Source organism: Hyperoodon ampullatus, assembly GCF_949752795.1.
Source record: "Hyperoodon ampullatus genome assembly, chromosome: 13".
Lineage (NCBI taxonomy): Eukaryota > Metazoa > Chordata > Mammalia > Artiodactyla > Ziphiidae > Hyperoodon > Hyperoodon ampullatus.
In genome coordinates, this window is record NC_136926.1 from 43,381,270 (window position 1) to 43,397,634 (window position 16,365).

Here is a 16,365-nt window from a genome sequence, read left to right on the forward strand (position 1 = left end):
GTGCGTGTTTTCTCTTCTGTGAGATTATGAATTTCTTGAGCAATTCCTTTTCCTTTGTATCTCCCACAGGACAGGGCACATACATATTCAATAAATATCATTAATGTTTGATTAACACCAAGGAAGGATCTTACTTAAATCTTTAGAGCAATTATTTGCTGTAGTGATAGATTTTCAGATCGGTCATCAGGGCTGAGATACAGGTTCGATAAGAGCCCTGAGCTAGGTCAGCAGTAAAGGAACCACGGCTCGTCTGTTCTGCTCTGTAAAACTTAAATGTGTTTTGAGACAAGCCCCTCCCAGTGCTGACCCTGAACACTGATAGTTCCTAAATGAATGACAATCATCTCAATAGAAGAAGGATTTTAAAAGTCTAGTTCTTTTTATTAATAGAAGTGTAATGAATGCAATATGTTCACATGCAAAAAAAATCCATAGTATAAAAATGTTTGAAAAAAATAAATGTTTCCTCCTCACAGATTTCTAGTCCCCCATCTCCTGCCCAGCCAGATGTAACCACCATTAATATTCTCACATATCCCTCTAGAATTCGTTGTGAATGTGGGCATGGATCTCATGTGCCTTCACAAATCCACATTTGATTTTGTTTTTACTAAATGTAGTCAAACTGTGTCTGTTGTTCTGCTCTTGATACTTTTCCCCTTTTCCGTAATCTCTCTCATATAATTTACCTCCATACTTTTTAAAGGTATATGACATTACTGTGTTTAGATAAATAATGTATTCAACCAGTTCTCTAATGGAAATTTAGGTTGTTTCCAGGTCTTTGCTTTTATTGCCTCAGAGAACATCCTTGTACTTACCTTGTTGTGTGCTTGTCCAATGTAACTATAGACTAAATACCTAGAAATGGAATTCCTGGGTTAAAGGGTGTGCATTAATAGGAAAACCCTTTTGGAAAAATTCAAACATACTCAAAACTAGAGTAGTATAATGAATCCCCTACACACCTACCATCCTGCTGCAACTACTATCAATTTATGCCTAATTTTGTTTTATTTATATCTACACCAACCTTCTCAGGTAAGTTTTTCACTCCTCAGGTTATTTTAAAGTCAATCCTAGACTCAATATCATTTTACCCATAAATATTATTTGTTGATTTTCATTTTTGATAAATATTTTTAAATTACCTCCTGAATGAGTTGTATCAGGTTTTACATCCATTAGTGCCTGTTTTCTCACACTCTCATTTAACACTGGGGATTCTCTTTGCCATCTGATGGTTGAAAATGCAATTTTTAATAGAGTGTTTAAATTATGAGTGAAATTGAGCAATTTTTTCATGTGTATATTGGCATTTTCAATTTACCTTTTCCCCACTGAGTTATATTTTTTAATAGATTAAGAAAATGGAACTCTCCACACCTCCCTCCACTTTCCTTTCAGTTTGTCTGGGCTTTATTCATCTAAAAGTTTGTATTTTCTTAAATTAAAAAAAAAAATCAGTCTTCTGCTTTTGTCCTCCTGGGGTTCTATTGTGTTTGGAAAGCCCTTTCTTAATAATTAGACTTACGTGTTAGTACTTTTATCATTTCAGCTTTTAAGTATAAATCTTTGGTTCATTCAGAATTTGTTTTGAATAAGAGTTGAGATCTGGATTTACCTTTACTCCCTCACTCCCCCCTCATTCTCCCCCAGGCTAGCAGATTGTCCCAACACTATTTACTCAATGATTCTTTCCCCACTGATTTGAAACGCCACCTTTATCACAAACAAGTTTGTGTCAAATACAAATTCCCATATGTATTTGAGACTGTTTCTGTATACTCTGACCCAGTGCTAGCTAATAGAACTTTCTATGATGAGAATGTGCTGTCTGTGCTGTCCTCAGCAACTACATATGGCTGTTGAGCTGTGGCTAGTGTGATTGAGGAAATAATTTTAATTTTTTTTAATTAATGTAAATTTTAATAGTCACATGTGACTAGCAACTACCATATAATTGCAGCAGGACCAGTCTAGTGATGTATATCTGTTTATGGCTATTTATGTATTAGTACCAAATCTTTCTTTTCAACCATCTTAACCATTTTTAAGTGTACAGTTCAGTAGTGTTGAGCATATTCACATTGTTATGCACCACACCTCCAGAACTTTTTCATCTTGCTAAATTGAAACTCTGTACCCATTAAACAACTCCCCATCTTCCCTTTTCCCAGCCCCTGGTAACCACCATTCTACTTTGATTCTATGAATTTGACTACTTAGATAGCTCATGTAAATGGAATCATTTAGTATTTGTCTTTTTGTGACCTCAAGGTTCCAAATCTTAGTGTATTTTAAAATATGGTAAAACTAGTCCAGTAGAGTTTTTTATGTTCCTACTTCTCTAGCACAGGACAACCCACTGCCCTTTATTTTTGGTCTATTTGTATGTAAATGTGTAAATATTTATTGAAAGTGGGGCATGCTATTTCATCATTAAGCGTATTCCTATAAATATGGCCTAGGGCTTCCCTGGTGGCGCAGTGGTTGAGAGTCCGCCTGCCGATGCAGGGGACACGGGTTCGTGCCCCGGTCCGGGGAGATCCCACATGCCGCGGAGCAGCTGGGCCCGTGAACCATGGCCGTTGAGCCTGCTCGTCTGGAGCCTGTGCTCTGCAATGGGAGAGGCCACAATAGTGAGAGGCCCACATACTGCAAAAACAAACAAACAAAAAAATATGGCCTAGTTAGCATACTTTTTTCTTTTTGGCAAGAACAGTTACTTGTAATCTTTTTTTCATCCACATAAAGTTATTCTTTATAATATTATAATTCCTTTGAGAAAGAGCTACAGGGATATCTAAGTTCCTGCCCTACTTTTTGATAATGGTCGCTTTATACAAATTCTGTTAAATGTTTGCTTCGTGGGGAAGCGTCATAGCACGTGGGTAAGTACATTATAGTTTGGACTCAGTCAAATCTGGATTTGGTTCTTGACCATTAAGTTTTGTAACCTTTGACAAGTTCTTTAAACCTCTTACCTCAATTATCCCCATCTGGAATATGGGTGTAATACCCGCCTTATAATGTTTTAAGGATTGGATTATGTAAAGTGCTTAATTAGTTCCTGGCCTCAAGTACAGGCCTAATAAATTGTCATCTTTGTTATCATAGTAATAGTACCATTATTTTAGCTTTTAATAGAATTTTATAAGTAGTAATGATCCATAGTGAATTTGAACTGTGTTAATCCTTAATCTCTTCAAAGCTTCATTTTTATGTCTCATTTGAGTTCGTCACAAATCTCAGAAACATTAAATGTTCCCTGTTTTCTAATAATCAGATTTTAAAGTATTTTTCATCAATTGTATGTTTGAATCTGAGAAAGTCCATAGGTTACAGGGGGGAAAATGAAATGTACTGCTGATGTTCAAAACAGTGATTAAAAAAATATCAGTTTATATGATTTATCTATTAACATTAAAATACAAGCTTATTTAAGTTTTCAATTTCAAAACAGATGTGTTCTAACTTGGCTATAAATATACTGAAGTGTGTGTTTGCTTGGTGCTTCTTCAGTTTTGAGAACTTAGGCCTATATGTTTTCCCCTTTATTCCTGGACTTTAAACTTCGATCGTTGTCAGACTTTTACTGAGTTATAACAGCGAGTACTTTTAAGTAATGCCAACCTGAATTGAAAATATCCATTTCTTTAATGAGTTGGTGACTTTTTAGTACAATCCTTATTTTGAAATTAGCTGAAAATTATTTTTTTGTTGATTTTTATTCATGGTGTTTTAACTTCAAAGGTAATTTTCTTTGAAAAATGGGAAACTGGAGAGAACACTGCTGTATGCTCTTTCAGTGTTTACATATACTGCTGATTGATTTGCCCCTCCAATCACTTAAATTGCATGAATCAGGATTGTTAAAAACCCTTTAACGATTCAGTTTTTTTGTTCTCTCACAAATAACACAAAATTGATGTATGAAACCATTTAGATTTTTAATATTCTATACCTTGAAAACTAAGGGTCTACTTTTTGTTTGCCTCTTTCTTTATAGATGGGAACCTGAAATCTTACCTGTTTGATTTGAATTTACTAGAATAAGCATATAATCCCAGAAGGGAGTGAGGTAGAGTCTTGCTCTTTGAAGAGTAAAATCCTTAGTTCAAATGCAGGTTTTTAGTACTGAAGGGAATAGGTTTCAGTTTGGAAGATTGCATAAAACGGTGATTTTAAAAAATGTAAAATTCAGAGAATTAAACTTAGAACGTTCAGCATTCACAGATTATCATTTTTGTTGATAATAAATCAACAATAATAAATTTGGAGAAATTAGTTTTAGACCTTCTTCCTTTAGTATTTTTTTCTATTATGTAAAACAAAGCAAAACTGGCTCTTATCCTTTAAAAAATCTTTCTAGTTGTACAGTTTATATATTAAACTATCCTCTGTGTAGATTTACATTGATATTCTCAGAAGTCTTGGTAGAGTTGAATAGCATCAGCTCCTGTCTCCTCTTGTTAACCTGGCAAAAAGCAGCAAGTACCAATTATCATTTAGAGCCAAATTATTTGTTTCATAAACCTGTTGGCTCTAAGCGGGGGGCGGGGGGGGGACTTAAAATTTACTACTTTGGAATATTTAATTTGTCCTTAATTTACTGCTGTGTGTTGAAGTTATATATAAGAATATATGCATATGAAATTAGTTCTTAAATTAACATAGGCTGTACAGATACCTATGCAGTAATCTAGAACCTACTTAAAGATTTAGAGTGTTTGCATGTGTGTGTCATGTATGTATACTGCTGAGGTGATGTGTTTGGGGTTCTTTGGAATGTTAAGTCATTAATAACTTTACTTCCTGCATTAATTTTAGGTCCTTGGATTAGAAAGGATCTATCTTTTCTCTGTTAGCAATACTTACAAATAGTTCACCTAACTTAATGAGCCAACCATCATAACAATATTTCTTTATTTTATTGAAAATAAAGATAGGTTTTATTTTAACCTTATAACATATTGGCTTGAAAATGCTGATATTTCTTTTAAAATTAAGTGGTTACAGTGCCAGATCAACTACATGATGCTTATAGTATTGATATGCCTGGTATGTGTTGCTTAAAATAGTGTTCATTTGCTAACCAAAACAAAGAAATTATTACTATATAGATAAGTGTATGTCCTTTCTATCTAGAAGCAGGTGTGACACCTTGTCAGCTATCTTCAGGGACCACCTGTGAAATAAGTTGAATTGCACATTATGGGTTTATCTTCCCTCCTTCCCAAATCCCCCTTAAATGTTAATAAAGGAGTGAAAATGACATAAATACACAAGAATAAAGAAGAGAGGAGAAATCAGCAATAAAATTATTCAGTAGTTTAAATGACAGTAAATTTCTCTCTGAAATATTCCGAAATAAAATGTTCAGATTTTCAACTAATGTTACCAGTGAAAATCCAGGTTTACATGGAAAACAATGTATCTGCCTTAAGCATTGCAACAGTACCTATTTAGAGTATGTTGTTGAATTCCTATTTATGCATTTTTTCCTAAGAATTGTGAAAAGTATTAAAAAGAATAAATATAAGTTGTTTTTGAAATGTTTATTTGAACTTGTTTGTTTGACTTACCAAACTGTGCCATTATTTGGATTTTTGTTGAGATAAAATTCACATATCATACCTCATCATTTTAAAGTGTGCAGTTCAGTACAGTTGGCCCTCCATATCTGCTGGATCCCACATCCATGGATTCAACCAACCATGGATTGAAAATATTTGGGGAAAAAAATTCCAGAAAGTTCCAAAAAGCAAACTTGAATTTGCTAAGTGCTGGCAACTATTTACATAGCATTTACATTGTATTAGGTATTATAAGTAATCTAGTGATGATTTAAAGTATGCAGGAGGATGTGTGGAGGTTATATGCAAATGCTATGCCACTGTATATAAGGGACTTAAGCATCCACAGGTTCTGGTATCCATGGGAGGTCCTGGAACCAGTATACCTAGGGACAACTGTATATTCACATAGCTGTGCAACCATCTGTCTCTATGGATTTACGTATTCTAGGCATTCATATAAAAGGAATTATACAATATTTGGCCTTTTGTATCTAATTTCTTTGACTTAGCATAATGTTTTCAAGATCCATCCATATTGTAGCATGTATCAGTACTTCATTTCTATTTATGGTTGAGTAATATTCCATAAGTTGTTTTCTTTTCTTTTAACTATAATTGTACATTTGTCTATGTTTACCTGTCAATTTTTGCTTCTTTCATTTGATGGTCTTACTGAGTGCAAACACATTATGTCTTTTTGATGAATTGCCCCCTTTTGTCATTGTGAAATTGTTCTCATTTCTAATATTCCTTGTCTTAAAGTTTACTTTGATATTATTATAGCTACACCAGCACTTCTTATGCTTAGTATTAGCATGATTTATCATTTCTCCATTCTTTTACTTCCAGCCTATCTGTGTCTTTATTTAAAGCTGGTTTCTTATGAGTAGCATGTAATGGAGCTTTGGATTTGTATCCAGTCTGAAAATTTATTTGGACTGTTTAGTCCATTTACATTTAATGCAATTATTACTATGATTAGATTTGAGTCTACCGTCTTGCTATTTTCTGTTTGTCCCTCTGTTTTTTTGTTTTTCCTTTCTTGTCATCTTTTGAGTTAACCAAGTAGTGTTTTAGTATACCATTCTATATCCTCTTTTGGCTTTTTAACTATACCTCTTTTTTTTTTTTAATGGTTGCTTTATGGTACAATATGTATCCTTAACTGATTATACTCAATCTTGAATTAATGCCACTTCACATATCATGTAAAAACCTTTTAACTATATAATTCCATTATACAAATTCCTCCCATCCTTTGTGCTATTGTTGTCACCTATTTTACTTGTGCATATGTTTTAACCTCCATAGTACATTGTTATCACTTGGTCATATATCTCTTAAAGAACTTATGAAAATAAAAACAGCTTTTTAATGTTTACCATTTCTAGTGCTCTTTCATTTTTCCTGTAAATTCATATTTCTTTCTAGTATCATTTTCCATCAGTCTATATGCAATTCATCAACTCCAGAATTACCAAAGTTTTAATTAAACAAACCTAAAGCTACTATTAATACATTTAAATATACTGGTAAATCTACCTTTAGTTGTGAGGCACAGCAATCCTTACTGATGTTGTAGCTTTTTTTAACATTTACAATCCTTCGAGGATAAAATTAAAGTTGGCTCTGAAAGAAAAATCTTTAACTGTCAGTCCTTTAAAGAAGTTATCATAAAATAATAGATAAAACTTAGTTCTGGACATAGGTTACTTGAGTTTTCGAAGGACTTTGTGTCTTAATTAAAGGTAAAGAAAATTATGGGAGTATAAAGAGGAAAGTCCTACTGACACAGGCTTTTCAACATGCAGTAAGTTACTGCTTTTCAGAATTGACATTTATTTGGTTATTTGCTGTTCTTGTGTGTTGTATTACTTGGTGGGTTGAAGCACTTACCCACTGTTTGGAGAAAGTGGCAGAAAATAGCCTTTTGAGCAAATCCCATCTGGTGGCAGCTTGGTGGGGATGAGTAATGCTGAGGAACAAGTCATCAAAGGATTTTACCTTTCAGCTTTTCTCCCAAATTTATTTGGCTTAAAGCTAAGAATGACAGCAGGATCTTGATTTAAAATGTCCAAAGCCCATAATATGGCTCATTTTCACTATTTGGTCATTCATATAACTGATGATATTGGGTGACACTTGATGCATAATTGTACTACAAACTTTGATTGGATACCAGCTAAGTGCCGTATATATAAAATATTCACAGATACAAAATCCTTCCTTTCCAGTGAGTGAGAAAGTTAAAGAGGTTGTTGCATTGCACTGAATACATGTGACAGTAAAGTACAGAGTACAGCTAAAATACACAGGAGTTGCACCTAATCTAGACCTGGGGTGAGTCTGTGTTTGTAGCATTGGGGAAACAGGTTACCTGAGTTGAGTCTTAAAGAACTTAGTCGGGTGATGTGATATAAGGATAGGACAGAGAGATTGGAGAAGGAGTTCCAGGAGGAGAGAATTAGCTGTCTGGAACAAAGAGGAAAAAACATTCTATGGCATGATCAATAGTTTGAGATAGGAAGAAAGGAATGAGAGATGAGAATGTGGGGAGAAGCTTTGGTATGCTCATGGTTGACTGTATTTGTCATGCTTAAATACTTGGACTTGGTCCTAGAGGAGATTTTTAGCCATTGGAGCATTTTAAACAGGAAAATGGTATTATCAGATTACTTATTTTAGAAAGATCATACTCACAGCAGTGTGAAGAATATTAATACTGGAAATAGTTTCTTAGAAGGTTGATGAAGTCGTCTTAGGCAGAAGATAATGGAAATGAAAATGTAGAAGGATGTAGATGATTTGGAAACTATTAAAGAGGTAGAACTGATCAGAAGTGATAGATAGGATTAGAAGAAGAAAGGGTTGAGGATGACACACAGTTTTCTGGCTTAGGCATTGGAGGTGAATGGTATTACCATTCCTTTAAATGAGAAAGAGAAGAGGAGAAAGGCAGGAGTAATGATTTGAAACATGTTGAATTTAGGATACATACTTTATTAGGAAATTGAACAATGAGGTCTAGAATTTAAGGAAGTGTTCTTTTGGAGATAAAGATGCGAGTGGTCATTAGCATAGGGCAACCAGTATTGTCTTCACAACTCTCATAATCACACAACTAGAATTAGAACTCAAAGCCCATGATTACATGTCACATCAGTCTGTTTAGATGTATTACTTCTATAAAGACTGTTGAAAAACGGATACTTAGAGGTGACAAAATTCTAGGGTGGAAGTTAATATGCAAGATTGTCTGTATTCTGAAATAACTCAAAGGAATGAAATGAAGGTGATAGAGGTAAGGGATGTGTTACTTCATAAATTCTGCTTGTTGACCAGCAGAGGGCAGGCAGTCTCACAACTCAGTATTTTCTGCTCTGTGCTGCCCTTGAGGCCTAGAAGCTCAGGTCTTTCAAACATAGATTTTCAGTGATCTTATTAAACTAAGGCCAGGCATCCAGGACACTTTTATTTATCTTTGCTTCCAAGACTTAGAGATGTTTGATTTTTGTTCTGGAGCCAGATTTTCTTTCCACCCCCTGTGCCCCATGTCTAATTCTTATTTTTCCTTAAAGTTTGAGACTTGAGGCGTCCCTTAAGAGCTGCCATGGTGACATGGGGTTAGAATAAATCAAATAGAGAGTCTGAGAAATATAATGGATCTTTGCCTTTTAGAGGTTAAAATGCCCAACTCTTGTTCCTGGTTAACTGTTAAGATTCAGGGACACGTTTGTGTTTTCTTGGTCTTATGATTCAGGGACTAGAATGGAAGGAATGGACATCAGCTCCTGCAGACAGTACTGATAAGTGTGGTTGGTTCTGTAAAGGAGCAATGCTGCTCCTCCACTGTTTGATCTGAGGAGCTTGTGAAAACCTTCCTGTCCCAGGATACATCCCTCATCCATTTGTCATATGTCTGTAATGCCCATTAGTTTACTTTTTAGCTTTAAGCATTCAAAGCTCAACTAAAATTTAAAAATTTCTCTTGGAGGGACAAGGTTAGTGTGGCAGGACAAATTATTTAAATTAGCCAGGACTTACGAGAATAGGGCATGGACAGGAACTTTTAATTAGATTTAAACTAGGGGATGGAAAAAAAGATCTGGAACTAGGATTATACTGTTTCCTGTTTATAAACCTTCAATGCTTCCCAACTGACAAATGACATTTATAGACTGTATACTGTATGCCAGGCATTGTTCTCATTTAATCCTCAGGCCAACCCTGTGAGATAGTTACAGTTACTGTCCCTATTTTGAAGATTAGGAAACTGAGGCACAGAGAAGTTAAGTAATTTGTCTGAGTTTCCTTATGGAGGAGACAAAGTGTATTCACCACCATTCAGCCCCCCTGTATATCTTATGCTGCCAGAACAGTTCTTTTGTCCATAGTAGGCACCCAGTAACCCAGATAACTTTTGAATTGAATCAGTACGTGGGCTAGCATGAACTAGTTAGTATAGCAGTAACATAACTTAAGGAAACATGGAAAAAGAAGTAGAGAGGCTTTTAAAAGTTTTACCTCACAGCACCTGCTCTATTAAGTTGGGGGGAAATGTGAATAATTGCTTATTTTTAATTACTTAGTGTCATTCTTAAAATGGTGTCATTGCTCTGAAATTGGTAACTGACAGTGTTCAAGTTTTCCTTATTAGAGCAAAAGCGTTTCTCAGAAGTTTCATTATAAAAATAAGAAACTTTGTTTAGTGATATAATTGAACAAATTAATGAGGGCTAACTTAATTGACCTGGCAGTGTTGAAGAATGTTTACATTTAGGTTCGGTTACGCTTCCGAAAACATCTGTTGTACACTTAGTAAGTGAATTATTTCTTTCATCTTCACTGAATTCCATCTTCTGTTTTACCCTCTATTCATCTAAGTGAAGAATTCAGATTAAGGAATATCTTCATGTAGAAAGTCGATTGGGAAAATCCTCTATTTCAGAAACAAACAGTACATTGTCCCAACAGGTTTTTTTTTTCTTCTTACAAATGGTCTCCTAACTACATTCGTGTTCTTTGGCACTGACAGTATAGTGTAACCAGAAATCAGCCCTAGGTGACTTTGGGCAAAGGACTTGGTGAGGAAGAAAATAAAAACTGATGGTGAAGGCAGGTTCGAGTTTTTATGGCTCTGAGTTCCACCTGCTTTACCATGGATAATTGAGATGTAGCTGATTATTCTGGCCAGGTCAGTATGAAGCTGAAAAGTCAGATTGTGGATTTTTTCAAATCATAAGCATAGGAATAAAAATGCTATATATTTGTATCTAAGTTCAACAGAGATTAACTTTCCAAGCCAGTCACTATTTGGGGGAAGAGAATGCTGTCACCTTCGTAAAGTTGTGAATTATAAAAGACATTTCTGTTGGGTTACTGAATGTCCCTTGGGGTTTGTTTCATTTATAACATTGCCTCAGGCCTTCTGCTGCATCCTGTTGGAATGACCTCCTTTTCAACCCTGTGCTGGCAGCTGTGATGTGGCTCTTTCCCTGGGATCCTTCAGGCTTGTCACATGACAGACATGAACTGTGACCCCTTTGTTCCTTACCCAGATGGTTCGTTCTCCATAATTTTTTTCTATTTAACAATTTTGCCTTATCTTCTTTCCTCTTTTCCCTCTTCATTTCCCTTTGTATTTCCTACCTACACAAGACTTTTTTGGTAGCAGTTTAATTTTTTTATTGAAGTAGGACATCAATGCAGAAAAGTACACAAATCATGAGTAAGCTCACTGAATTTTCATAGCAGAACACACCTATGCAGACAGTACTTAGGTCAAGAAAGAGAACATCACCAGAATCCCAGAAAACCTCTACTATCCCCTTCTGGTTACCACTCTTCTCCCTTAAGGGGAATCATTATCCTGACTTCTATAGCTTTGCCTGTTTTAAACGTTATAGAAATGGAATCAAACCATATGTATTCCTTTGCATCTGGATCCTTTCATTTAACATTTTGTGACATTTGTCCACGTTACTCAAGTTTGTTACTGCTGTGTAGTATTCCATTTGTATGAATAGTCCACAGTTTATTCTGCTCTTAATGGGCGTTTGGATCGTTTCTAGCTTAGGGCCATTATGAATAGTAGTGCTAAACAGTCTCATACATGCCTTTTTATCAAAAGACATGACATATTTCTGGATATTTATGTAGAAATTAAATTACCAAGATATAATATGTCCAACTAACCATTTAATTTAAAAATTCATGTAAAACACTAAACAAGTGATTTTTGGCAAACTTGGTAGGAAAGATCTATAAACATATATAGATTCAGCTTTAGCATAATATATCTAATTTTTGGCTAAGAAAAATGCCTCTAGTTAAATATACTGTAGTTTTAAATAGGTAATTCCTATATACAGCAAAATTGCTGCTCAGTGCCTGGGACGTGTTATATTAACTTTCTTCCTAATTTGTCCTTTTATCCAGTGTTCCAAAGCTGAGTTGGTGGGCCCATTCTGTAAAAATCTTATGAGAATATTTTGATGGTGATAATTTGTAAGAGTTAAGATTATATCTGTGTTACACCGCCTCTAAGTTAGTCTTTTTGTCCTTTTTTTTAAAACGTGGACTTTCCAAAATTTGCTTCATGGATGCTTTTGAATAAGTCTGACCTAATGAGTATAGAAGTGGGATTGTGATATCATATCCCTTCAAAAGTGAGTAGTATCTTCGAAGGAAATTTTATTCGACTGTGAGGTAAAGTGCTCCCAGTCATTCTGTGAACATGTATGGAATTAAGTTCACTTGTTTTGACCATAGGGTTTTGGAGACCTTAAAGGGGATTTCCTTACCCTCCATCAAACTAAAACAAAGCAAAAAAAAGAAAAAACCAGAAATGTAGAGGGAGTAATTAAAATTTGAAGGTTATGAAAAGATAGTAATGGAACCAGAAGATTCGCTTCCTGTGTTAGGTACATATCTTTCCTTGTGTAAGTCTTTTGGGTAGGGAAAGGAGGGTTGCCAACTCAATTGAGATGTTTTTGAAACAAAGTATGGTTAAAAAAAAAAAAAAGAATGGGAGAATAAAAGATTCATTTTGCTAAATTATTCTATATCTGAGTATTCTGTATTTTTATTTCTTCTTCCAAATCTTTTTTTTAAATAGTGATGTATAGACATATTGATACTTAGGAAACGTAATATCTTAATACAGAAGTATTGGGTTTCATTCAATTTTTTTTTTTTTTTTTTTTTTTTTTTGTGGTACGCGGGCCTCTCACTGCCGCGGCCTCTCCCGTTGCGGAGCACAGGCTCTGGACGTGCAGGCCCAGCGGCCATGGCTCATGGGCCCAGCCGCTCCGCGGCATATGGGATCCTCCCGGACCGGGGCACGAACCCGCATCCCCTGCATCAGCAGGCGGACTCTCAACCACTGCGCCACCAGGGAGGCCCTTCATTCAATTTTCAATGACATTTAGAACTCATATTAGTTGTTCTGTTTTAAACCAGTGTATTCAATTGAGAAAATATTGCTGATAATCTGTGTTGTTCTGTATACTTTGCTAAGCCATAGAAGGTATAGAAATGATAGTCCCTGTCCTCAGAAAGCTTACAATCTAGTGGGTATGTGCTGGTGGTGGTAGCATATACAAATTATAATACGATGTAAGATAATTACCACAGTGAGAATTCTTATGGGGAAGGGGAGGGTAAGTAGACCCATTTGAAATGGGTCTTAAAGGATGAGGAGGTTGGCCTGGAATGGCCTTTTGCTGATCTCTGCAATGGGAAGTAAGGCTGAAGGGAAGCCAGGTAATGAGTTTGTACCTGATATGATGTATAATATAGAACAGGCTAAGAGCATTCACTTTATTATTTTTTTAATATCTTTATTGGAGTATAATTGCTTTACAATGGTGTGTTAGTTTCTGCTGTATAACAAAGTGAATCAGCTATACATATACATACATCCCCATATCTCCTCCCTCTTGTGTCTCCCTCCCACCCTCCCTATCCCACCCCTCTATGTGGACACAAAGCACAAGCTGATCTCCCTGTGCTATGCGGCGAGCATTCACTTCAGATCACATTAAAAGTTGAGTCCCAGCTCAGTGTTGCTGTGTGACCTTAAACAGGTTGCTTTAACCTGTCTAAGCTCAGTTTCCTCACTGATAAATGAGGACAGCACCCATGTAACTTGCTGCAGTGTTGTATGAAAGAAAAGAGATCATGTGTGGAAGGTGCTTAACGTAGCTCTCAAAGTATAATAAGTGCTCAAGTAGCTACTCTGGACAGAGAGGAACCATTGAAGGTTTTTGAACCATGGAGTGGTGGGATCTGAACCATGTGAGGCTTTCGTTTTTACTTTTATAATTGACAAACAAAAGACCGCACACATTTAAAGTGTGTAATCTGACAGGTTCTTACATATATACACACCTGTGAAATCATCGCCACAATCAGAATTATGACCACAGCCATCACTCCTGAAACTTTTGTCTAAGACCTTTAAAGAGGACGGTCTGCCCTGTGATGTGCAGCAAAGAACGGAGTGAAGTGGAGAAGTCAGTTAAAAGGCTGTGGCCACGGTCCAGGTGAGAGAGAGTGACTGAGGCCATGAACTAGGTGTGCTGGCCATGGGCCTCCCCCAAGAGCCTGGGCTGCTGAAGGACAAGCTGCATCATGCTATTACCTCCAGCACCTACCCCAGGGGCCAGAGGCTAGCAGGCTCTTGCTGAGTTGACAGGTTCTCTATTTATAAAAGATTGCTTATTTTAAACTTGCTTCTCCCTTTACTTTGTATAGGGTTTAAAAGACAACCTTTTTGCTTCTGGGACATCCAGCCTGACAGCCACCAAACAGTTGCTTCGTCCAAGAATCACAAGAGTCTGCCTCAGGGACCTGATCTTCTGTATGGAGCAGGAGAGGGAGATGAAGTATTCTCGAGCTCTGTACCTGGCCCTTCTGAAGTGACCATGGCCCTCTCCATCCAGATCCTTGCTACTTACTGCCAAAGAAGACATATAGAGCGGTGTCACGTGGTCCTGAGATTTCAGTTTCTGGAAAATAATCACCGATAGGGAAGACCATTGTTTACAGTTATATACTTTTATTAAATCTTATGTATTCCATTAGGTTCTTAATGACTAGGATTCAGCTTCTAAAAATAGGTTGTGAAGTACGGTTTATTTACACAGAAGTAGGCATATGCCTACCTATGTGTTTAATTACAGCAAGGCTCTATTTGTTACTCCCTGCTTCATTTGCCAAACTATTAATAGGTAAGGCATCTTTCCCTAGTACAGCCTGCATTGAGATGCAGGTGGAAGAAGGAAGGGTCACCACTTACCAGGAAACTATGTATTTCATCCTACATGGAACCTGACTCAAAGCATTAGGTTTTCTGGGCTGGAATCAGAAGTTGCTTAGCAAGTTATGACAGTTGCCTTCTGTGGTTGAAGGTGACAAGCCACAAGGTAAGGCCAGTGGTGGCTTTTGTCGGCTGAGTCCCATTGTTGTTAAAACATTGACAAATGGAGATAGTTTGTGCCTGAGGTTGCTGTTCCCTGGTTCATCTCACCACCAGCGATGGAGGGAAAATGAAAATGGAATCATAAAACAGGAAATATGCTGTATACACCTAAGAGGGGTGAGTGGTCGAATTGGAACTCCGAACCAACCAGTACATGTTTTGTTGACAGGAAAAAAATCACAGCCCAACCAAAAAGGAAAATGTATCAAACATTTTCAAATTACAGTATTTCAAAAGGAAGAAGTTATTCTTTGTTTTGTGTATTGCTTTAAATCTCAAGAAGGATAGTTTTATAAACTCTTTTAGTTACCCTAAGTTTTAAGCATCTTGTTGCATTAAAAAAAATCCCTAATTGATGATTAGAAATTTTTAACAATGGGATCCCATTTTGGATTCTGTACTTTAAAAGGTAATGTCAGCATCTTACTCTTGGAGATCTTGGCTCTACATATGTTATGAGAAGCATGTTATATATACTCATCTGAGGAGGAAGCTGACATTTTGCAAAGCAAACCCTCTTTTTTTTTTTTTTTTAATTCCACTTTTGTGGTATGTAGCTGGTGAAAGATAATAGCTGTAGTTAGAATCACATACAGAAAGAATGAGTAAATCCTCCAAAGAAGGCTAAAGGAAAAAAAAAGGGAAAGCTGTGCTTCTTAGAAAAAGAATTCAGGGGAATAAAACCTCAAGTATGTTATTCTTCATCCTGTTCTTCCCATCGGGACTGTTATGGCCATATTCTATACTGTAGTAAGTTTCAAATTGGCCACATTTTCTGTTTCAGCAAGTTATTATGTAAAAATGCTATAAATTATGTGTATGTTAAAAGAGTCCTTTAAGAAGAGGTCTATACCTAAAGTTGTTTTTGTATATTTAAATGCTTAGCTTTATTTTTTGGTAAAGTGCAGCACACTCCCATATTTGTGTGTAATCTTATTGATCAGATGTTTAAAATTATTTCAAATACTTCATTAAAATAATTATTTTATTATAAGAATAACTTTGCTCAGTCACTGACTTTGGAAATATCTCTGGAAGTTAGCCCCTGAAGCTGGGGGCTGGGCAGTAGATCTTTCTTGGCTGGGATTGTTACTTTGGAGTGTGAGCATTTGGGTTCCATAAGCTCACTTCAGACCCAAGTTCCTGTATCACTTTCTTTGAAATAGTTGTAAACTTGCATGGTATTTGACTCAATGAAAGCTACACATACTCATTACAAAAGCTTCTCTTGCCCATCAAGGTTTTCTTACAAAGGTATGCTTTTTCAAAATTTATCCTTAATATACATTTTTAAAC

At 36.0% G+C, this 16,365-nt stretch overlaps 1 protein-coding gene across 3 annotated transcripts in view; it reads left to right on the top strand.

Moving 5' to 3' along the window:
• TAF4B (TATA-box binding protein associated factor 4b) overlaps nucleotides 1-14,510 on the top strand; it is a gene marked incomplete at both ends in the record, with an annotated part of 121,926 nt that extends 107,416 nt beyond the window's left edge. For all 3 annotated transcript variants that reach the window (XM_079717377.1, XM_079717378.1, XM_079717379.1), the window contains one exon: nucleotides 14,343-14,510. In XM_079717377.1, coding sequence (XP_079573503.1) covers nucleotides 14,343-14,510 — 168 coding nt within the window. The remainder of the gene's footprint in view (nucleotides 1-14,342) is intronic.
• Between the last annotated feature and the right edge of the window lie 1,855 nt (nucleotides 14,511-16,365).